Source organism: Neovison vison, chromosome 6, assembly GCF_020171115.1.
Source record: "Neovison vison isolate M4711 chromosome 6, ASM_NN_V1, whole genome shotgun sequence".
Lineage (NCBI taxonomy): Eukaryota > Metazoa > Chordata > Mammalia > Carnivora > Mustelidae > Neogale > Neogale vison.
In genome coordinates, this window is record NC_058096.1 from 213,963,997 (window position 1) to 213,989,239 (window position 25,243).

Here is a 25,243-nt window from a genome sequence, read left to right on the forward strand (position 1 = left end):
CGCGGAGACAGCTGGGAGCAAAGAAGCGGTTATGATAAGAAGCGCGGCGCGCCTTTCATGGCTATGGCTCACGTTCCGCTTTGGGCGGTCTGCATGCTGAGGGTGGTGCTAGCCACTGTCTACTTCCAAGAGGAATTTCTAGACGGAGGTGAAGAGGCGATACCGTCGTGGTGGAGTGGGGGCGTAAGCTGCCCAGCCAACATCCCGAGTCACCAGTGCCCCCCACCCCATCACCGCGGGATTGGTGGTGGTGGAGCCTCGAAGCTTCGAAGCCTCAAACCTCCCTCTCCTTCCCCCCGCCCAATACACCTTTCATGACTTAGGTGAACACTTTCAGCCCTAACCGCTGTTGTTTTCCCCCACAGAGCGATGGAGGAACCGATGGGTGCAGTCCACCAATGACTCTCAATTTGGGCATTTTAGACTCTCGTCGGGGAAATTTTATGGTCATAAAGAGAAAGACAAAGGTTAGTGTAGGAATGGTGAGAACGTGGAGCTAAGGGTCACCCCCACCACCACCACCACCGTAGCAGCCTTGCAGGGTAGGTGTGGCACACCCCTAACACCTCTTCCAGCCCGTTCACTGGCGGGAAAACTAAGGCTTGGATATGGTCTGGCATTATTTTTTCTCTTTCCTTTCTTTACTTACCCAAGATAGCCCCATTGTATCCCAGCTGGTCTCATATGAGTTTGGAGACCCCAGGTCTCTGAACTGCAGAGGGAAAAAGGTTAAGGGATATTTCTCATTTTTGTTTTCACTTTAAGAAGAAAAAAAAAATGAGGTTAAAAGGTATACGTTGTCAGGTGCATAGATCTTAAGGGTACAGAAAGAGGACTGTTTACATCTATACACCCTGGTCAAGATAGGGAATATTTTCAGAGGTCCCCCTTGCACCCCCCCCCACCTACCCACCCCCCAAGTCAGTACCTTTCTGGTGGCAAGGATGGCTTCTGTCTTCTCCTTCCTGTTGATAAAAGGTGGACACACCCCAACTTGTTTACCACCTGTTTTTTGCATAGCTGGTGAGATAAGAATGATTTTTTTTACATTTTTTAATTGTTGGGGGAATATCCAAAAGGGAGTAATATTTGTGTCATATAAAAATTATATAAAATTCAGTGAAATATATGAAATTTCAGGGTCTATAAGTAAAGTATGAATGGAACACAGTCATGCCCATTCATTTACATAGAGCTATGGCTTTGTGTGTGTGTGTGTGTGTGTGTGTGTGTGCTGCAAAGGCAGTAAGTTGGGACAGAGACCGTATGGCCCAGAAAGTCTAAAGTATTTGTTCTCTGGCTTTGCAGAAAAGGTTTGCAGACCCCTGATTTAGATGAAAAGTTTCCCTCTTCACCAACCTTCCGCTCAACCTCCATCTTGAGTCTGTTACTGCAGGGCTGTCCTGTTGGCAGCTTCCAGTTTGCTACTATATATGCCTTGTTTTCTATATTACATGTTGGTCTGATGAGTTGACCAAAATTCAGCCCAGGGACACCTGGGTGGCTCTGTCTGTTAAGCTGCTGCCTTCAGCTTAGGTCATGATCCCAGGGTCTCTGGGATCGAGTCTCTCTCTGCCTCTGCCTGCCACTCAGCCTGCTTGTGTGCGCTCTCTCTCTCTCTCTGACAAATAAATAAATAAAATCTTTTTTAAAAAAATCCAGTCCAAGGCCAAAAGTAGAGTGAAATTAGCAGGTTGTTCCATCAGGCTTATCCAAGGATAAGGGTGTCCGCTTAGAGTCATTTGTGTTTTCCTCCGCGGTGTTTTTTTTTTCTTGTCCAGTCTGGGATCCCGAGGCTCTGTGTTTCCTTCACTCTGGCACACATCTCCTGAGAGCACACATGGTCAGGGCACTGGGGATACTGGTTAATTTGCCCCCTTTCACTGTGGTCTCCCAGGACCTTCACACACCAGTTGTGGATGGAAAGATAAATAGAATTTAGTTGGACAGAGATGAGAAGAGAGAGGGAGGTGGTGATTCTTAGCCATAGGAATTGCTTGGTTGGTAAGAGGGTAGAGGACGGGGGTGAGCCTATAAATTCTTTGAAAAGGGGGGGGTGGGCAAAGAACGGAAGAGAGAGAGAGATGAGTGTGGTAGTGAGCAGTTAGCCATGAGTTCAGGCTTGGACATGTTGATAGAAAATGAAAATGCCAAGGGCGTTTATGATGGATCTCAAGGTTGGCAGGTACGGGGGCAGGAATGTGGAGCAGGGAAGACTAGGCTATAGGAAGATTGCCTCTTTTCAACTTTGTCTTCTACTCCAGTGTATGATAAGGATTTGGCATAGAGCCTAATGGTACTGAAAAGAGGGGGAAGATTAGTCTTGAAGTGGACACCTAAACTTATAAAATATGAGATGATTCATGTGACAAAAGGGTGGTATTTTTGTAAAAAGAGGACAGCTGTGGGCCAGCACATCCCATGCAGTGAAGCACTTTTTCCAGGACAGCGCTCTGTCCTCCGTCTTCTGTGGTGAGTCTTAAGCAACTATATATATTTTTTTATTTGACACAGAGAGAGAGACAGTGAGAGAGAGAACACAAGCAGAGGGAGTGGGAGAAGAAGAAGCAGGCTTCCCGCTGAGCAGAGAGTCTGATGCTGGGCTTGATCCTAGGACCCTGGGAGTATGACCTGAGCTGAAGGCAGCTGCTTAAGACTGAGCCACCCAGGCACCCCTTAAGCAACTATTTTAAGATAGAATTCAAGAAAAGATGTGGGATGCTCTGTTGTTGTTTTTTAATTAAGTTGCTACACAAGCTTTATTGTATATTCGCACTGTTTCTTTGGAAAATGAAGCAAAATTAACTTTTCATCCATAATTAAGTTGCATATTTGTCATTTAGAGCTGAAGTGTCTCTTTAACTTAGGGCATGACAGTGGTGTATTGAGCACAAAAGCAACAGAGCGTGGAAAGTTCTGTGGCAGCAGAGAGCGTGTTACTGGTATACCTGTCATGTGTTATTGTGAAAATATGTTTCAGCCTCCAGAGTGACATAAGTTATTATTGAGGGTGGGGAACGGACAACCATTTAATTCCCTGCAGCACTGAGCACAGTGTCATTCCCAGTCCTTCATGAATATTTGTTTGTTTGTTTGTTTAAAGGTCTGCAAACCACTCAAAATGGCCGATTCTATGCCATCTCTGCACGATTCAAACCGTTTAGCAACAAAGGGAAGACTCTGGTCATTCAGTACACAGTAAAACATGAACAGAAGATGGACTGTGGAGGGGGCTACATTAAGATCTTCCCTGCAGACGTGGATCAGAAGAACCTCAACGGAAAATCCCAGTACTATATTATGTTTGGTGAGCTTAGATAGTACAAAACTACCATTTCTGGGGACTTTGAATCCTTCCACTTCATAAAATCCTGACTAAGACTTTTCCAAAATTGTAGAATTGAGTATATCTGACCAAAGGTTTTTAGTACTGTTTAACCTAATTAATATGAAAAGGCAACTATACCATTTTATTGTATTAATTAATTAATTAATTAATTTGACAGAGAGACAAAGAGGGAGAGAAGGAACACAAGCAGGGGGAGCAGCAGAGGGAGAAAGGAAGGATCAGGGAGGAGGGAGGAAACAGAGGGAGAAGCAGACTCCCTGCTGAGCAGGCAACCCAACGTGGAACTCTATCCCAGGACCCTGAGATCATGACCCGAGCTGAAGGCAGATGGTTAACTGAGTGAGCCACCCAGGCATCCCTCTATTGTAACTTCTTTTTAAAAAATTATTTATTTATTTGAGAGAGAGAGTGTGTGAGTGGGGGAGAGGGGCAGAGAGAGAGAGAGAGAATCCTGAAACAGACTCCCTGCTGAGTGTGGAGCCAGACATGGACTCAATCCCAGGACCCTGAGACTGTGACCTGAGCTGAAATCAAGAGTTGGCCACTTAATCAACTGAGCCCTCCAGGCACCCCCTCTTATACTTTTGAGAAAGTTGGTTATTTAATATTAATGTAGCCCCTGGTACTTAGAATATATCAGGACTCAGAAGACCTTGGCCAAGGGCCACATCAGCCCATGGCCTCTGTTTGTTATGCCCCATGGACTGAGAATGGGTTTTAACATTTTTAATGATTTAAAAAAAACTGAAGGATAATGTTTTCGACACATGAAAATGATAGGAAGGCCAAAATGTTTCCTCTCTAGCCCCTGCTGGCCCCTGGAGCACTTTAAATATCTCCTGATAGCAGAAGTAATTGATTAAAAGTTGTGCTAAAATGGGGATGGGACCACTTTGGGCCATAGGAACGAGACATAGCTGAAGGGCATGGATTCAAAAAACTTTCAGAATGAAGAGGATTCTGGGAAAATAGAGTAGGAAGCTTCAGAAATCCATCTCCCTACCTAGATAAGAATCATAACAACAGGATCTGATGTAACTGTTCTGAAACTCTGAAGTCTATGGAAGGATTGCTCCTTCCAGGGGAAGAATGGGGAGTTTAATTTTGGTCAATTTAAGCTCTTAGCAGAGTGGATATACCCATCTCCCATTTCAAGCCACAAGGCAGACAGCTATGCCTTGTATGTGTATGTGTAGGAGCAGCCTACACACGGCTTGCCACAGAAATGGTGGGCCAAAAGGACCCTGTCCTCCAAATATCAGGAAACTGAGCTCTCATTGAGGATTGCTGCTGCTGATCACAGAGTTGCAAAGAGGTGAACAGCAGTTTTGTGTGTTATTGAAGTTAAACTGGTATAAATTCAAATTAGAGCATTATAACTTTAGGGTGTTAAATGTAATCCCTATGATAACCACAAAGAAATAGCTATAGGATATACACAAAAGGAAATTAAAAAGGAATTTAAACATTTCCCTATGAAAACTCAACTAAAAAGAAGACAGCATTGAAGGAAATGAGGATCAAAAAGCTGTAGGGCATATAGAAAACAAATAGAGTGACAGAAGTGAGTTCCTTCTTATCAGTAATTAAATGTAAATGGATGAAAATCTCCAGTTAAAAGACAGGGATTGGCAGAATGGATAAAAACACAAGAGCCAGAGGGGCACCTGGGTGGCTCAGCTGGTTAAGCATCTGCCTTTGGTTCAGATCATGACCCCAGGATCCTGGGATTGAGTCCCACAACAGGCTCCTTGCTCAGTGGGGAGCCTGCTTCTTCCTCTGCGGCACCTGGGTGGCTCAGTGGGTTAAGTCTCTGCCTTCAGCTCAGGCCATGATCCCAGGATTCTGGGATCAAGCCCCCGTATCGGTCTCTCTGCTCAGCAGGGAGCTCTCTGCCTGCCTCTCTGCCTACTTCTGCCTACTTGTTATTTCTCTCTCTGTCAAATAAATACATAAGAAGTCTTAAAAAAAAAAAAACCAAACCCATGAGCCAAGCATATGCATTCTACAAAACACTCACTTGAGATCCAAAGAAACAGGTTGAAAGAGAACAGAAGGGAAAAGATATGCCAGGCAAATAACACCCAAAAGAAAGCAGAATGGCTATATTAATATATATTTATATACTAATATAAATAGAGTTTAAATAAATCTTAAAGGTTGTAAGTGACAAAGGACATTGCATATTAGTAAGAAGGTCAATATAGCAAGAGGATGTAACAATTACAAACATCTACACTCCTCATGAGCATCAAAATATGTAAAACAAAAACTGGTAGAATTGAATGGACAAGAGGACAGTGATGGTAAAGGTTAGAGCAGAGATAAATGAAATCATGACTAGAAGAACAGAGAAAATCAGTGAAATCAAAAGTTCTCCAAAAAGATCAACAAAATGGGGTGCCTGGGTGGCTCAGTGGGTTAAAGCCTCTGCCTTCGGCTCAGGTCAGGATCCCAGCGTCCTGGGATCGAGCCCCGCATCGGGCTCTCTGCTCTGCGGGGAGCCTGCTTCCTCCTCTCTCTCTGCCTGCCTCTCTGCCTACTTGTGATCTCTGTCTGTCAAATAAATAAAATCTTAAAAAAAAAAAAGATCAACAAATTTGACAAAACCTTTAGGTGAATGGATTTAGCTAAATGGAAAAGGAGACTCAAATTACAAAACCAGAAATGGGATGTTACTACCAATTCTACAGAAATAAAAAGAATTATAAGATAGTGCTAAGAACAGGGTGCCTGGGTGGCTCTGGGTTAAGCTGCTGCTTTCAGCTCAGGTCATGATCTCGGGGTCCTGGGATTGAGTCCCGCATTGGACTCTCTGCTCAGCAGGGAGTCTGCTCCCCGCTCTCTCTGCCTGCCTCTCTGCCTGCTTGTGATCTCTGTCTCTATCAAATAAATAAAATCTTTTTTAAAAAATAGTGCTAAGAACAGTTGTATACTGCAAAATTGGATTACCTTGATGAAATGGACAAATTCCTAGAAACACAAACCCTGCCAAGACTCCATCATGAAGAAATAGAAAATCCAAAGAGACCTGTAAATAGTAAAGAGAGCAGTAAGCCAAACTCTCCAAAGAAAAGTCCTGAATCTGATTAATCTCTCATGAATTCTACCAAACATTTAAAGGAGAACTAATACCAATCCTTTTCAAACTTCACGAAAAAAAATTGAAGAGGTGGGAACATGTATTCCTCAACTCATTCTGTGAAGCCAGATTATCCTGACACCAAAGCCAGACACTACAAGAAAAGAAAACTACAGAACAGTAGTTTATGGACACTGTTTATGGACACTGATGCAAAAATTCTCGACAAAATACCCCAAAAGAATTCAGCAGCATATTGACTGATGAAAATCAGTCAATATTATATGATACATCAACAGAATGAAAGAAAAACACATGATCATCAAAAATTTTATCATTTGAAGATAAAAAGTCGACAAACTAGGAATAGCAAGAAACTACTTCAATATAATAAAAACCATCTACAAAAAACCCACAGTAAACATACTCTGGTGAAAGAGAAAGCTTTTCCTGTAAGATCTGAAACAAGGCAAGGATGACCACTCTTACCACTTCTATTCAACATTGTACTAGAAGTTCTAGCCAGAGCAATTAGGCAGGAAAAATAAATACAAGTCATCCAAATTGGAAAGGAAGAAATAAAATGATCTTTATTTGCAGATGATATTATCTTATACATAGAAGACCATAGAGATTACACACACACACACACACACCGTCTATTAGAACTGATGAATGAATTCAGTAAAGTAGCCGGATACAAAGTCAACACACAAAAAAACAGTTACATCCTATATATGAACAACGAACAATCTGAAAGTGAAATTACAAACGCAATTCTATTTATAATAGCATCCAAGATAGTAAAATACTTAGGAATTAAGCAAGGGGGTGAAAAACTTGTACAGTGATAACTACAAAGTATTGCTGAAGGAAATTAAAGAAAATAGAAATAAATGAAAACATATCCCATGTTCATAGGATTGGAAGACTCAATAGTGTTAAAATGTCTACACTAGACAAAGTAATCTACAGATTCTACAGCAATATATAGATTCAGTCTAATTCCTATTAAAATTTCAATGATTTTTTTTTGCAGAAATGGAAATACCCATTCTAAAATTCATATGGAATCTCAAGAGACCCTGAATAGCCAAAACAATCTCAAAAAAGAAGACCAAGGGGGTGCCTAGGTGGCTCAGTTGATGGGGTAACTGACTTTTGATTTCAGCTCAGGTCATGATTGCAGGGTCCTGGGATGGAGCCCTGTTTCGGGCTCCTCGTTCAGTAGGGAGTCTGCTTCGGGATTCTCTCTTTTCCTCTGCCCCTTCCCCCATTTTTACATGTGCGCACGTGTGCTCTCTCTCGCTCTCTCTCTCAAATAAATAAATAAATCTTAAAAAAAATAAGAAGACTGAAACTAGAGGACTCGCGTGTCCATCAGCAGATGAGTGGATAAACAAATGTAGTGTCCGTACAATGAAGCATTATTTCGCCTCATAGAGGAGGACAGTGCTACACCTACGACAATATGGAAGAACCTCGAGGACATTATTCTAAGTGAAATAAGCAAGACACGAAAAGACAAGTACTATACAATTCCACTTATTTTAGGTCCTTAGAGTAGTCAAAATTCTAGAGATAGAACATAGAATGGTGGCTGCCAGGGGATGGCGGCGAGTGAGAATGAGGGTTATTCATGGGTGTAGAGTTTCAGTTTTATAAGGTGAAAAGAGTTGGGGGGTGGATGGTGGTGATGACTGCAAAATGATGTGAAGGTATTTAATGCCATTGGAAGGTACACTTAAAAATGGTTAAGGTGATAAATTTTATGTATATTTTACCACAGTTTTCAAAAGTGAAGAAACAGTTAGGAGTGGAAATACGGTTTTAGAATATCCATCGATCATTCAAATGTGGAGAATCGTTTTTTAAAATTCTCTTCTCGTGATGTGGACGTCTTGTAGAAGTTTTCTCTGTCATCATTTTTCCATGCTTATCTGTGAATTTATCGTGATCAGCAGCAGGCTTCAGACACCTGTTATACTGTCCTCACGTTTGTGTACACTGCTGGTCATAGTGTGACACAGAAGTAGAGAGAATAGGGGTGCCTGGGCGGCTCAGTCCGTTAAGCGTCTGTCTTGGGCTCAGGTCATGATCCCAGGGGCCTGGGATCCTGCATCCCCTGCTAAGCAGGAAGCCTGCTTCTCCCTCTCCTCTGCCTCCCTCTCCCTCTCCCTCTGCTGCTCTGCCTGCTTGTGCACACACACTCTCTCTCTGTGTCAAATAATATAAAATATAATCTTTTAAAACAAAAAAGAAGTAGAGAGAATAGATATTATTAGATTATTTATTGGATTTGGATGTATTCCTTCCTTGTCTTCAGAGGGTAAGGAGACTTTTCCAAGGCCACAGAATTACATAGACCCAGTTTCCACCAACTGCACAGTCCCCGACCTCTCCCCACTTCTTTCTCCTCTGCCATGCCTCCCATTTACTCTTGAATTTAAAATCTGGAATGGAGAAAGTCTTTATTTTGATTAAAAAGGAAATCAAAGTGGCTTGGTTTGGGTTATTATTATTCTCTTAAAATGGGATGGCAGAGATATCTGGCAAAAAAAAAAATATTACCTGTGGAATCAGAGATGCTTTCACAAGTTCATTTAGTTGGGTTTGGTAAACAAAATCACCACAAACACTAGCTAGAAGCCCCATCTTCTAATTATATATAACGTGTCTTCTACATCTGAATTGTGAAGCAACTTACTTTGGAGGAAAAAAGAAAAGCCAGTAAATTATCTGTATTATTTTTGCTTTTAATTCAGTTGCATTTTATTTTTTTTTAAGATTTTGTCTATTTATTTGAGAGAGAGAGAGAGAGACAGTGAGAGAGAGCATGAGAGGTGAGAAGGTCAGAGGGAGAAGCAGACTCCCCGTGGAGATGGGATCCCCACCAGGGACTCAATCCCAGGACTTCAGGATCGTGACCTGAGTTGAAGGCAATTGCTTAACCAACTGAGCCACCCAGGCACCCTCAGTTGCATTTTAGTTAAACCCATTGTGTCACTGTTAGAACACTTCCCCGTGATGCCTCAGCTCTACTCTTCGCCATGAGAGCAGCTTGCTAAGGCTTGTGAGGTTGAAGGGAAAAAAGAGAAGTTGGGCCATTACCAGGGGCCTTACAAATACAATCTTAGATTATGTCTAAACCCTAGGAAACCAGGAACAGGGCTTCCATTTTGCAAATAAAAAAACGAGGAGGGCTCCTAGGTGGCTTAGTCATTTAAGCATCTCCCTTCCGCTCAGGTCATGATCTCAGGGTCCTGGGATCCAGGCTCCCTGCTCAGTGGGGAATCTGCTTCTCCCCCTCTCTGCTCATGTTCTCTCTCTGTGTCTCCATCAAATAAATAAATAAAATCTTGAAAAACAAAAACAACAACTAAGGCTCGGGGAGGGAGGGGGCTGGGGGCCTCAGAGGGTTAAGCACTTAAGCTTCCGGCTTAGGCTCAGGTCCTGGTGTTGCGGCGTGAGCCCTGTGTCAGGCTCCCTGCTCAGTGGGGAGTCTGCTTCTCCCTCTCCCTCTCCCTCTGAATCTCCCCCTGCTCATTCCCCCCCCAACCCGTCCACTCCCCCCACCCCCGCCCGAGCGTAATCTACCTCAAACAAATAAATAATATCTCAAAAGAAAAACCAAAACAAAATCTGAAGCTCACAAAGATTAAACTTCCTTGCCCAAAGGCAGGTCAGCCTGTTTAGAGTCCTTCTGTCTATCCCATTTCCTCATAAAAATTCATTATGCGCATAAATATTTTATGATCGCTGTTAACGGAAAATGTCCAGATTTTCCGGTCATGTCTGGGCATGTTCTGAAGCTTAATTTAATATTTAAAATATGTAGGTGCTTAGAAATAGGAGAATTCTGACCACTTTTGAGGGAGGAATTTCATGTTTTAATCCCCAGGTAATAGATTTCATACAAATAGTTCGCATACCATAGCTTTTGTTTTAAAAATTGAACTGGGATCTTTTCCAGTGATAAGAAGAAAAGGAAATTAAACAAAGAAGCATCCTCTGAGAACTCAGGGCAATAGACATGGATGCTGCTTCCAAGTTCAATGTCACATCCACTCTGGCAAATTGATAATACCCTTCAAGTAATTATGTGCAGCCTGGATCTCTCTTATTCTGAAGGTTCATCACTGCAAGTTCTAGGAAAAAAATTGCAGTCATCTGCTTGTGTTTACACAGCCTCACAGAATCCCTGGGGGCGGATGCAGTCCCGGGTTAGTGGATGTGATGGAATTTGATTTGAGACAGACGGGTGTTCTAGTACATTCTTAAGGCTTAAGGTCAATAAAGCAGCAGTGGGGTAATTCCAAACATCCCCGGAAGGTTATCCCCGGAAGGTTTGACAAATTTTCCAGATCCCTCCTGCAAACCTTGTTTAGTATGTTCAGAAAACCTTAATCTGAATGTGTGCATGTTGTCTTGGGACATAATAGGAACGAATACTGAGCTTTGCTATATTAAATGCTTTACACCCTTTAGCCCATCTAATTGGCAAAAATAGCCGTGGTTGATTCACATCCCCATTTTAGAGAATAGGACACAGGCATGAGGATTGCAAATGTGTTTTCCCACAGCAAATGAGAGCAGGAATCCCAGCCAGCTAGTCCATCCCTGAAGCCCTCACCTGGGCACAGGGTACCTCTCAGAGCTTCAGAGTGAGCCCAAGCCTCGGACAGCACATCAGGAATGCTTCCTTGACTGTTAAATCCTTTTCTTACTCACGTGCTGCCTTTCACTTGAGTCCAAAGGTGTCACTGTCCATTTCAGTATCCATGCCAAAGTCTGATGATTCCTGCACACGCAAGCTTCTGGTCCTCGCCCCTTACTTCAGGGGAATGGTTGCGGGTTTCCTGTGGTGACGCATTAGCGAAAGAAATTGAGTGCAGCTTGTATTTTTTTTTGTAGGACCTGATATTTGTGGATTTGATATCAAGAAAGTTCATGTTATTTTACATTTCAAGAATCAGTATCACTCAAACAAGAAATCAATCAGGTGTAAGGTAAATGCTTTCGTATTCAAATCTGTAATTATGTTAGCTCTTCCTGATAACCTAAATTTAGAGAAAATAGTTTTGGTCTTAAGATACTGAACTGAGCCAGGAATGGATCTTAGCAACACACCCCCGCCCCTTGGTTTCCAGTTTACCAGGCTCATTAGAGACACTTACATACACTGTTGGCTAGTTTTCTGAAGTTTATACCCATCAGGAGGGCAGATGCACTTTTTACTGTGAGCTACACTGTAATTTGCCTTGTAAGGGTTACAGCAGTACAGTCACATTTCTGCTGTATCCATCCTCACTGAGGAATGAAATAAATATTCAGCATGCAGGAAAAAAGTCTTAGAGAAATTAATCTTCAAAATACCAAAGCATTTAGAAACAGGAATGTTTTGAAATGAAAGCATACTTTCTTACTTTCTATCCATGGATCCTGTGAAAATTACACTTTCTGCCTTGGGGCCAATGATGACTCCACAGCCCAGCCCAGGACTTCTCCAAAGACACAACTTGCGTCAAGTTCCTGGCGCTGGGCCCATGGAGGGAAGATACACTCCCTGAAGCAGCCCCTCCATTTGAATGTAGCGGCCAGGAAACAGGGACCTGTCCCGTAGGGTCCCCCCAGTGCCCAGAGCTCCAACATGGGAAGCCTCCACAAATCTGGGTGAATTTGGGCGGGAGGCCAGAGTGTGTTTCGAGAGCACGTTGATGGCACAGAGGGAAAGTGTCCATAACCACCCCTTCTTCAGTCCTGACCCAAGCTGGGGGGTGTTTGGTCTCCCCACAGAGCCCCAGTGACTCTCCATCAGCAACATGGTTCCCACCTCCTAACTTGGTGGCTACATAGGATCATTGGGTCCCCTCTGCGTGGAGAGGCCCGACATCCTCCTAGGGGGCGTGAGAGAGAGCTTGAAGCCCATCTTAGTGCACAGGTTTTACACCTGATTCCGAATAAATTGTTCACTTGTGCATCAGGTACGTGGGAGAGAGCAGGGGTGATGCCAACATAGGTTGTGAAGCCTGGCCTGGACCGTGCTGGGGAGGTTAGAACAGGATTTGCTCAGGTCAGCCACCCTCGGAGGCCCCCTGAGTGGCACCTGCAGGCTGATGATGCTCTCAGGCAGGTGCTATTTCGGCTACGTGTTAGAAGAATAAAATGCTTCTGTCGAAGGAGCACTGACTCACAGCAGGTAGTCGGCGTTCTGTGACGCTGTGAGAGAACGGCTGGGACCACCTCTGCAGCCCTCAGCAGTCTTCGAGGAGGGGGTCAGACCTGCATGTTAGAAAAATACCTTGGAGACTCTGGGGAGGAGGGGTGGAGGGACAGGGTGATCAGTAGGCAGGGAGAAGGCTGAAGTCTAAGGCTTCAGCGGGATGCAGAACAGGGGACTGTTTGGGCAGATAATTCAGGGGCAGGACCTAGAGGACTTCACAATATTGGGAATGTGAGTCCTGAGGATGTGGACCATGACTCTCAGCTGCCTGCTCTTAATCATTAGCAAAAGCAAGACCAATAAGGAGGCCAGGGCACAGTCGGGAATTTTGATTGGAACTATCGGTTGTGAAATCCCAGCAGACATCCAGGTAGAGGTGTCCAGTAAGTTGTTGGAAACTGTGGTCTGAAGCTCAGGCCAATGGTCGGGATTAAAGATCCTGCTTTGGATCCATTGCGTATGTGTGGGAGTGGATATTATCCCTCAGGGGGCCCAGAACTTGTGGTTAGATCCTGGAAGGTACCAACAACCTGGCCAATGAGCCCAAAGTCGAAATTAGGAAAGGTGAGTAGAGACTAAGAGGGGTAGAGAGCATTGGGAGAAGCATGTACTCAGCTGTCCCAGCAAACTACAGAGGTTGGGAGGGACACTGAGCAGACAGAGCCATCAGCCGTGGTGTGGACAGCAGCACCCTGTCCCTCGGGGCAGAGCAGAGAGGTACCAGAGAAGCTTTTACCTTTGGCTCTTAGCAGAGGGAGGGGCCTCCTGACAGAGCCTTTAAGCTGCTGGGGCAGTGGTACCCAAAGCTGAGCAGCGTCAGCATCTCTGAATACAGAAGGTCAGACTGATCTGGGAACGGATGTTTCCCAGGCCTTTCCCCAATGATACTGATGCCGCCCGGCCCCACTTTGAGAACTGACTGCTACTGGACCTTGGTGCAGGAGTCCCCTTTGCTGCCCACAGGCCGGCATGTCCTAGACACCTCCGACCTCCCCAGCACCCGCCATCCACCTTCCCTCTCTCACTTATTGGATGCTTGCTGAGTGCTTCCCTTGGGTCTGGCCTGAGGCCTTAACTATGACCAAGAGAGGCACCAGGCCTGCCCTTGCAGAGCCTAAACCATTGGACAGCTCAGAACATTAGAAAGTTCTCTCCTGTGTTGAAAAATAAACTGGGCTTCATTTGGTGTCTTTCGGAGTACAGAAGAGGAAGCTGTTTCTCACATAATTTTTCTTAAACAGAGCAGTGGTCCCTCGGTGTATACCCACCGCCCTGTCATAACCACCTGTGGGCATCTAAGGGGGAGCCATCGTCTACACAAAAGGAAGTAAGCCGCTCAGGTCTGCTTGGTAGCGAGGAAGTTTTGTACAAAGGGGGGATTTCTTCCGCAGGACCCATTTTTTAGTCAAGTTGACCCCCGCCCCTAGAACCTCTCTCCTTGCTCTTTATAGCAAGGCTTTGAAGACTTAAACCATGTAGGTAGACCTGCCCCAAGACATCAAGGGTCTCATCGTTATCCTTTCTCCCCTTAAAATGTGCAGGTTGATGGCTTTACACACCTCTATGCTCTGATTTTAAGACCAGACCTCACTTATGAAGTGAAGATCGATGGTCAGTCGATTGAATCCGGCAACATCGAGTATGACTGGAACTTAACGTCACTTAAGAAGATGGAGAAGTCCTCTGCGGAGTCCAAGGATTGGGACCAGGCTGAAGGCGACAAATCCCAGGTATGGATTTATCCCAAACAGCTCTAGAGAGGGTGCCAGCGAAGTGTGTATGTACTTCGGTAGGATTGCTACATGGCTGGTGATCGTGAGGTCAACATTGTCACACTCAAAGGGTCCTCCCCCAGAGGGCTTCTGGGTGGCTCAGTCCGTTAAGTGTCTGACTCTTGATTTCAGCTCAGGTGGTGGTCTCAAGGTTGTGGGACTGAACCCTGCATCGGGCTCCACGCTGGGCATGGAGCCTGCTTCAGATTCTCTCTCCCTCTACTCCCCTCCCCCTGTCCCCATCTCTCTCTCTCTCTCTCTCTCTCTCTGTTAAAATAAATAAATAAATCTTAAAAATCGATCTTTCAAAAAAAAGCGTCCTCTCTGGAACATTTGCCACTGAAACCAGCCACACAGGTATTGTGGAAGAGTTTTATAATATTTGAGATGAAAGCAAGTAGGTTTTTTTTTAACCAATTTTTTATTCTTTAAAAAGGATAATACATCAGCGACCTTTATAAAAATGATTTTTTTTTGGTTATTCTGAACCTGAACATAAAGTATTTTTTGAGCCTCACACTTGTGACTGACAAGCAAGAATCTGCTAACATAACTCTATGCATTAAATTCCTAGGGTTGCTGTAACAAGATACCACAAGGTGGGTGGCTTAAGGCGACAGAAATGTATTCTCACACGGTTCTTGAAGGCAGAAGGCAGAAATCCGGGTGTCGTCAGGGTCACACTCCCTCTGAAGTATCCAGGAAACAATCCTTTCCTTGTTTCGTCCAGCTTCTGTTGCCTCCCAAGCTCCTGGGCTGGTAGACATCTGAATCTGCCTCCACCTCCTCGTGTCTCCTTCTCTCTCTCATAAAGATGTTTGCCCTTGGATGTAGGGCCCTCTGGATAATCCAGAGTGACCTGCCTTGAGATCCTCACCTGAATTATATCTGCAGAGATCTTTGTCTCAGTAGAAGCTCGCATTCCCAGATTCCAAGGTTTAGGATGCATACAAACCGTCCCTGGGAACTACCACTCAACCATCACGAGCTCCCTTCTGTCTTGTTTTGTTTTCAGTTTATGTTTATTTGTTGTTGAAGCATTTTGTTTTTTTTAAAAATATTTTATTTATTTATTAGAGAGAGAGAGAGAAAGAGAGATCACAGGTAGGCAGAGGCAGGCGGGGGGGGGGAAGCAGGCTCCCCGCTGAGCAGAGAGCCCAATGCGGGGTTCGAACCCAGGACCCTGGGATCATGACCTGAGCCGAAGGCAGCAGCTTTAACCCACTGAGCCACCCAGGCGCCCCTAAGCATTTTGTTTTGAATATCAAAACTCCGCACCAAACCCATGAGCCATTTGTCTTAGGGCAGTTGTCTTTGCCATAACTGAAAGTTCTGGACTCAGAGTGTGTGTGTCTGTGTGTGTGTGTGTGTGTGTGTGTGTTTTAAAGATTTATTCATTTATTTGACAGAGAGAGAGAAAGAGAGCATGAGTGGGAGGGGCAGAGGGAGAGGGAGAGAGAATCTGAGGCAGACTCCCTGCCGGGCACAGAGCCTGACTCGGGCTCCATCTCACGATTCTGAGATCACGACCTGAGCTGAAACCAAGAGTCAGTCCCTTAACTGTCTGCACCCCTGGTGCCCCTGGACTGTGTTTACAATTAATTTCTGGCAACTAAACCTGACCCATGGCCCTGCTGTCTGACCATCAAATACATCATCGTAGACAGTGTAATCAGGAAAGCAAAAGAACAAAGTTTCTCCCTCGCTTCCTTACCTTCGAAACAGACCAGAGCAGTAGTTTTCACCTGGAAAGAAGACTTACTGTAACAAGGCACAGGATGGCAAAGAAAATCAATCAGGCTGCTCAGAAGACACCGGTATTGGGATGAAAGTCCCGGCCACCTGGGTGCCGGCTAGCCCGCTCTGCGTGTCTTGGGGCCGAGTGTCTGTGAGCCGGCTCCCTCGTGGGGCCTAATCAGCTTCCCAGAAGGGGCCTCCAGACTGGCTGTTTGGTACATATGTCTGGGTCCGTGTGAGTTCCTCAACAAATGAGTTCGTGGTGGGTTAATGATTTTGTCACCTACAATGTAGGGAGCCAACTGCCCAGATGGGATTGTAGCCATTTCCTGGTCCCAGCACAAGAGTGAGCAGCTCAGCATTGCTGGTGGGGTTGGGGGCAAAATGCTGTAGGAGAGGCCACCAAATCCTCAGTCACTGAGAGGTCAATCATTGAGAAGTAGTGTGTAATATGGAAAAGCCACACTCTAAATGCAAAATGTTACTATTTTTCCATTGTTCTGAAAGAGAAAGCATCATTGTAGATAACTTTTATGCATTTATATTAGTATATTATATTTATATCAATATTTGTTTATATATTTTATATATAATACGTATTTTATATATAATATATATTTATATATTTTATATATTATATATTAATATTTACTCAAACATTTGTAATAATATATAAATATAAAATCATAAAATAATTTATAAATATTTATAATAATTAATGTGTTAATATGTTAATATTAATATGTTAATATTTAGATAAACACAAATCCATAGCACCTTTTCCTCATCCATTTATTCAACAAATATTTGTTCAACATCTACTAAGCCACATATATATGTAGAGATGTATATATATGTATATATGAGTACATATGTGACTATATATGAGTACATATATGATATATGTGTATTATATAAACAATGCATGCATGTGTGTTCATTATGCATTATACACATGCATATGTGTGTGTATGTATCATGCGTATCTGTGTACAGTGTGACTATTCATATGTATATATAGAAGGTCTATACACCATAACTGCTTTCCTCCTGCTACCCAGCAGTCCTCAGGTAAGTTCTGGAAACTTTCCTGGTTGTCCAGCCTCTCTCTCTGGAACATTCTACATATGACTGCTATGTAGAAGGTCAGACTACCTAAACAGCAGTGACTGTGTGCCCCTTCTCCCCCATCGTCACTTTTGTCCTATCATTTTTTTTAAAGATTTATTTGAGAGAGAGAGAGAGAAAGCATGCATACGAGTCAGGGGAGGGACAGAGGGAAAAGGAGAGAGAGAAGTTGCTTCCTCACTGAGTACAGAGCCCAACACAGGGCTCAATCCCCGGACCCTTAGATCATGACCACAGCTGAAACCAACCGTCAGCTGCTTAACCGACGAAGCCACACAGGGTCCCCTTGCCCCCTCATTTAACTTTAGCCATTATTTCGAGTTTTGCTCACTCTTATTCCTCTCACCAGCTTGGGGAGTGTGGTGCAATCACGCCAAGGCTTAGGGAGAAAATCCTAGCTGTGTGTGGCCCCCAAACCCTCGGTGGGACTGGCAACCCCGAGCACTTGGCCCTATGGCCACCAAAGTGATGGGGAAATTGTGACCAGGGCCACGGGCCTGCTCCTGCCTCTTGGTAGCTTCTTTTCTCAAATCTGGGAATCAATTTTTTTTCTTACATTTTAGGACTGGGAGAAGCATTTTTTGGATGCCAGTGCCAGCAAGCCAAGTGACTGGAACAGCGAGCTAGAGGGGGACTGGCAGGGGCCAATGCTGCAAAAGCCTCCGTACCAGGTGCGTGACATCCTCTCCCTGTGACTCCCTGGGATGCCCCTCCCACCCTCCTGCAACACTTAAAATTTGAGTTTGTTGTTGCAGGATGGCCTGAAACCAGAGGGTATAGACAAAGACGTTTGGCTGCATCAGAAGATGAAAAACAGCTATCTAACAGAATACGACCTCTCCGAATTTGAGAACATTGGTGCCATTGGCCTAGAACTTTGGCAGGTCACGTGGCTTTTAATTTGCTATAGTTCGAGAACTCTGAGCTTCAGCCTAAACTCCTTCGTTCACATAGCTGGTACTCCTTGAGCTCCTACTATGTGCCTGGCCCCTGGCCCCAGACCCAAGACAAACAGCCAGGGACAAAATAGACATCCTTTCTGCCCTCTGGACACCTCCTATCTCCCTCCCTGGGAACCTGTCACTCCTCTGCTTGGGCAGGCCTACTGCTGCTGGCCGAGCCCCACTTTGCACAGTAAGGTTCTCAGGCAGCGGTTGGCAACCATCATGGAATGCTCGAGTCACTTGGGTGCTCTTCCAAGTCTTCATGCCCAGGTAGCACCGGGGACCAGTTAAATCATCATCGTGTGAGTGAGGCCAGGCATCTGGAGTTTCTAAAATATTGTTGTTTACTTTTGTTCCATTTTAAAGAAGTTTATTTATTTATTTATTCATTCATTTGAGAGAGAGACAGAGACAGAGAGAGCACAAGGAGGGGGAGAGGCAGAGGGAGAAGCAGACTTCCCCCTGAGCTGGGAGCCCGGCATGGGGCTCGATCCCAGGACCCGGAGATCATGACTTGAGCAGTTTCTAAAATATTGTTGGTGACCCCAGTATGCACCTAAGTTTGAGAACCAATGCCTTGGAGGGAGTGGACGTTTTAGAAATGTGTTTAAGCACCTGCTACTGTCGAGAGCACTGAGCCAAATGCAACTGTTTCTTGGTGGAAAGCTGCCGTATTCCTCACATCAGTAAGAAAGGCCTCATTTTCATCCACAGGTGAGATCAGGAACCATCTTTGATAATTTCCTGATCACAGATGACGAGGAGTATGCTGAGAATTTTGGCAAGGCTACTTGGGGGGAAACAAAGGTACGGTAAACACAGTGAACTTCTCATTCATTATTCACTTATTTCTGTAGTTGAGTTGAACATATAGGAAAGGACTCAATGGGTTTTCAGCAGAAAACCCACCCAGATCAGGATGCAGATACAGAATGTTAGCCGGGTTCCAGGAACAACCTCCCACCCCCTCCCAGCCGCCATCAACCCCCAAAGGAATGACCACCATATGTCCAATTAACCTCCTTTTGAAATTCATATAAATGGAGCCATCCAGTGTTTACTCATTCGGGCAGTGCTGTGGGGCTCATATTATCAAATACGGCAGCGGCTCATTTTTAGTGGGTGAATATTCCAGAACATAGCTCTCTGTTCTCTGTTGATGCAGCTTTGGATTGTTTCCAGCTTGTGGCCTCATGAATAAAGCTGTTACCATCATTCCTGTGCAAGCCCAGGAGAGAGACAGCCTGGGTCACCAGGGGCCACACAGCCCAACAGTTTTCAAGGTGTCCCTATTTTCTGTTCCTTTGTGCCGTAGATGAGAGTCTTGGTTTATGCCATAGCTTTGGCTATACTGGGTATCACTGTCAGTTGCTGACAAGTCAGATTTCCTGAAGTATAATTTATATACCATAAGACTTAACCCTTTCCTGGTAGAGAGGCCCGTGAGTTTTGACAAACGAATACAGTTGTGAAACCACCAACAGAAATCCAAATGCAGAAGAGTGTCACCACTCCCCAAAGTCTCCTTGGGCCCTTTGTAGCCAAACCTGCTCCCACTCAGAGTCTCCCACCGATCCGGTATCTGTCCCTACCATCTTGCTTTTTTCAGAGCGTCCTATAAATGGATTCATCAAGTGTGCAGTCTTTTTTTTTTTTAAGATTTTATTTATTTATTTGTCAGAGAGAAAGAAAGAGAGAGCACCAGCAGGGGGAGATGCAGGCAGAGGGCTGAAGCAGGCTCCCTGCTGAGCGAGACGCCCCATGTGGGACTTGATCCCCAGACCCTGGGCTCATAACCCGAGCTCAAAGCAGACACTTAACCAACTGAGCCGCCCAGGCTTCCGTGGCATGCAGTCTTTTTGAGCCTGCTTCTCAAGCATGATGTGTCTGGGGTCCGTGGTGTTGCTGGGGTATCAGTGAGCAGTTGGTTTCTTCGAACTGCTGAGTCCTTTTATCTGTTCAGGCAACAGACAACTGGGTTGTTTCCAGTTTTTGACATATGAACAAAGCTCTTATAAATATTTGCTTACGGTTTTTGAGTGTGGATGTGTGCTTTCAGTTCTCTGAGATAAATAGCCAGGAATAGCTGAGTCCTACACCAGAAGTGTAGCCCCATTAGAAACTGCCCTGCTGTTCCCAGACGGGCTGCACTTTCTCGAATCCTCACCGGCGCTGGGGATTGTGGGTTACTGCAGGTGTGTAGTGGTATCTCGGGTTTTAGTTCTGTTGCCCTGATGGCAAATGAAGGTTGGCACTGTTTTATGGCTTTTGTGGCCATTTGGACATCCTCTTTTGCACAATGCCTGTGTTTTATTGCTTTAATTGAAGTAGAGTTGGCATACAGTATTATATTGGTTTTGGGTGTACAACAGCGATTCAATATGTATATACATTAGGAAACGCTTGCCATGATAAATCTAGCTACCATCTGCCACCATATGAAGTTATTACAATATTGTTGACTGTATTCTCTATGCTGCACATGATATCCCCATGACGTATTTATTTTATAACTGCAAGCTTGTACCTTTTGACCCCCTTCACGCATTCACCCACCCCTCCACCCTGCCTCTGGCAACCATCCATGTGTTCTCTGTTTCTCTGAATTCATTAAAAAAAAAAAAAAAGCCAGGGGCACCTGGGTGGCTCAGTGGGTTAAGCCTCTGCCTTCGGCTCAGGTCATGATCCCAGGGTCCTGGGAAAGGGCCCCACATCGGGCTCTCTGCTCTGCAGGGAGCCTGCTTCCTCCTCTCTCTCTGCCTGCCTCTCTGCCTACTTGTGATCTCTGTCTGTCAAATAAATAAATAAAATCTTAAAAAAAAAAAACCCAAAACATTCCAGGGGCACCTGGGTGGCTTAGTAGATTAAGCCTCTGTCTTTGGCTCAGGTCATGGTCTCAGGGTCCTGGCATCGAGCCGTACATCAGGCTCTCTGCTCAGCAGGGAACCTGCTTCCCTCTATCTCTCTCTGCCTGCCTCTCTGCCTACTTGTGATCTCTGTCTGTCAAATAAATAAATAAATAATATCATTTAAAAAAGAAAATAAAAACTATAAAGAGAGATTGTATGGTATTTTTCTTTGTCTTATATCATTGAGCATAATGCTCTCAAGGTCCATCTACGTTGTTGCAGATGGCAGGATTTCATTCTTTTTTATGGCTGAGTAATATTCCCGTGTGTGTGTGTGTGTGTGTGTGTGTGTAGACACACATATACATATATATCACATTTTCTTTATTCATCTGTTGATGGACAGTTAGGTTTGCTCTCATGTCTTGGCTGTTGTAAATAATGCTGCACTAAACATGGGGGTGCAGATGTCTTTATTTTTTTATTCTTTAAGACATATTTATTGAGAGAGAGTGAAAGTGAGAGAGAGATCACAAAGGGAAAGGGAGAAGCAGACTTGCCACGGAGCAGAGATCCCCTCTTGGGGCTTGATCCCAGGACCCTGAGATCAGGACCTGAGCCGAAGGCAGATGCTTAACCAACTGAGCCACACAGGCGCCCCACAGATATCTTTTTGAGAGAATGTTTTCATGTTCTTCAGATAAATAGCTGGAAGTGGCATTACCAGATTATATGGTATTCATCTAGTGTGCTATTTTTAATTTTGGAGGAGGTGTCATACTGTTTTCTTTAGTGATTGCACTGATTTATGTTCCAACCAACAGTGTACGAGGGATCCCTCTTCTCTACATCCTTGGCCGGTGTTTCTTACGTAGTGTTTTTTTGGATACTAGTCATTCCAACAGTAGTGAAGTGATAGCTCATTGAGGTTTTAATTTGCATTTCCCTGATGATGAGAGATGTTGAGCATCTTTTCCTGTGCTGTTGTCCTTCTGTATATCTTCTTTGGAAAAATGTCTATTCAAATCCTCTGCACATTTTTATTTTTTTTATTTTTAATTTTTAAAAAGATTTTATTTATTTATTTGTCAGAGAGATAGAGAGAGTACAGACAGGCAGAGTGGCAGGTAGAGGCAGAGGGAGAAGCAGGAGCAAGGAACCCGATGTGGGACTCGATCCCAGGACCCTGAGATCATGACCTGAGCTGAAGGCAGCTGCTTAACTGACAGAGCCACCCAGGAATCCCTGCCTATTTTTGAATCAGACTTTTTTTGCTATTAAGTTATGTAAGTTCTTTATTTATGTTGGATATCAATCCCTTATCAGATATAATTTACAAATATTTTCTCCGATTCAGTAGGGTACCTTTTCATTGTGATGGTGAACCATTTCTTTTTGAATCTGATTTCTGCCACAAAGTCTTACTAAAGCTCTTCTTCAATAATGACTACGGAAACCTCCTTGATGTGTTTGTCCTCCTAGTCCTTCTGTTGATGTACCTGGATTTTCTTACTTAGTCTCAGAGGACGCATTTCATTGCATGTTCACCGCTCTGTTGAGAAGGACCAGGGCCCAGGTACTCTGGGAATAGAAAGAAGTAGAGGAGGGGTTGTATTTATTTCCTATGGCCATTGTAACAAATTACCACAAACTGGCTGGTTTGAAACAACACAGATTTATCATCTCACTGTTCTGGAGGCCAGAAGTCCAAAATCAATATCATTGGGCTGAAATCAAGGCATCAGCGGGGCCACACTCCCTCCAAAGGCTCTAGGGGAACATCCTTCCTTCGCCTCTTGCGGCCTCTGGTGGCTCCTGGTGTTCGTTGGTTTGTGGCCATGTGGCTCTAAATTCTGCCTCTGCCTTCATATGGTCTTCTCCTCTTGTGTCTGTGCGTATGTCAAATCTCTCTCTCCGTCTCCTATGAGGACACCTGTGATGGAATTTAGGGCCTAGGGTAATCCTTGCATCTCAACATGCTTAACTTAATCATATTTGCAAAGACCCCTTTCCCAGAGAAGGTCACACTTATAGATTTCAGCGATAAGGCCCTGGCATCCGTGGGGGCTCTTCCAAGCCACCTCCAGGCAGTGCAGAGGCCTGCAAGAAGGCAGGAGCAGGCAGACACCCCTGTCCACCTAGAAATATAACCCCAGCGGCTAATGTCTCATGTCTCTGTTTCTTTCTCCAAGGGCCCAGAAAGGGAGATGGATGCCATACAGGCCAAGGAGGAAGTGAAGAAGGCCCGTGAGGAAGACGAGCAGGAGCTGCTGATGGGCAGGTTTGGTGGGCAAGAAAACACTTTCCAGAGATTTCACAGGAGGGATGAACTTTAATCATTCCCACCCCAGATAAAGATGACTGGTAAAACCTTGTTTCTACTTTAATCTCCATGTAAAAGTGCAAATGTCAACATATGTGGTAATTTGTCCAATTTTCTTGGAGAATGTTCCTATGCTTCTCGGTGGGGTTGGTCTGGTGTTCCCTGAGCCCGCACCCCTGGGCACCAAGATGTCTTCTCTTGACAAACCTGAGTGCTAGAAGTCAGAGGAGGCCAGTGAGGGTTTGGCCAAAAATATGAGGCTCTTTGCTTAGCCCCCAGAATGTTTTATAAATAAAAGTTGGGAAAACTTATCCTGAAAAAGGAGAGATGATGCCTTATTTCCTCGGACTGTAAATTACTAACAGCATATGCTAACCTTTTCCAACATGAAACCTTTACACAACGTCATTCATGTAGAAAGGTTCAGCAGGCTTCACTGGAATACTGGTTATTTTGGAGAACCCAGGTCTGTGTGCACAGACTTTTGTTGTGCCATAAAGAAGCCGCTGCTTCTTTTTCCTCACTCTGTGACCCACTTCTGTGGCCTTTTGTTCTGTGTAAGAGAGAGGAATGAAATGCATTTTCTCAAGTGAAAACAGTCATTACTTCTCAGCTCAGTTTTTTTGCCTTGATCAAATAATTTGCTTTTTAAAAGTCATACATAAGAGTCTTCTCATTTGAAGATGCCTTTTTGCACACAGAAATTTGTGTTGGAAGTAATAAAATTTAGAACACCAAGAATCTAGAATCCAGTGATACTACAAATAAGCTGGATATGTTGGAAATTATATGTGGCACATTGCTAGGTGATCCATGTGAAAAGTCTGCCCATGAAGTGAAATTCTAGCAGTTTTGTTCTCACTTTGGCTGAAGTTGGCAGACTTTCAAATGCGGACTTAAAAAAATATATATTTTATGTATTTATTTTTAGAGAGAGAACACATGTGAAGGGGGGGAGGTAGAGGGAGAAGGAGAGAGAGAATCTCAAGCAGGCCCCACACCCAGTGCAGAACCTGATGAGGGTCTGATCTCACAACCCCAAGATCATGACATGAGTCAAAATCAAGAGTGAGATGCCCAACTGACTGAGCCACCCAGGTGCCCCTAAAAGTGGGCTTTTTGACCTATGGTTAGTGGTTTATTGGGGGTTGGTTATCACTCTCAGAAATGAAAGACTCACTTCCACATAGCAGGGATGGGACTCAATAGTCTACCCCTTTAGTCTCTGAATGATAGAAGAAGTTACTGAGGAAAGAAGCAGAGCCAGGCTTAGGCAGAAAATGCTGGAAAGAGTTGTATGAAGACGGGTCCAACCAGCTCAGATCCTGCAGAGCTCATCTTCGGAGCAGTGCCATCCTGAGAATTTTCTGTGAGGAGGGGATGTTCCCCATTTGCAATGGCCACACATGCTCCCTTGAAATATCGCTGGTGGGACTGAGGAATGATTTTTTAAACAATTAATAATAATAGGTTTAAGACTAGTTTTAGGTTCCCTGCAAAGCTGCGCAGAAAGCACAGAGTTTCCATATACCCCCACTCCTATACCCACACATCCTCTCCCACTATCAATATCCCACAACATAGGGGTACATTTGTCACAGTTGATGAAGCTGACATACCATTATCTCCCAGAGTCCATAGTTTACATTAGGATTCATTCTTGGTGTTGTATGTTCTATGGAGGAATGAGTTTTTAATCTTATTTAATTGTAATTCAAATTGAAACTTACTTGGCCACACATGATGTGTGGCTGCCATGTTGGACAGTGCAGCTCTGGACTCTGGCAAGAGAGGTCACTGAATGGTGGCTCACTGCCCAGTGTGGTGGCTATAGGA

The 25,243-nt window shown here is 44.3% G+C and overlaps 1 protein-coding gene across 1 annotated transcript; it reads left to right on the plus strand.

Annotated features, from left to right (window-relative positions):
• Positions 1-23: 23 nt before the first annotated feature.
• On the plus strand, positions 24-23,671 carry CALR3 (calreticulin 3). The gene is made up of 9 exons (XM_044255357.1): positions 24-148; positions 366-467; positions 3,104-3,307; positions 11,346-11,440; positions 14,196-14,384; positions 17,855-17,962; positions 18,047-18,175; positions 18,950-19,042; positions 23,277-23,671. Exons 1-9 carry the CDS (start codon positions 58-60, stop codon positions 23,418-23,420), a joined length of 1,155 nt encoding a protein of 384 aa, XP_044111292.1. The 5' UTR covers positions 24-57; the 3' UTR covers positions 23,421-23,671.
• The last annotated feature ends 1,572 nt before the right edge of the window (positions 23,672-25,243 follow it).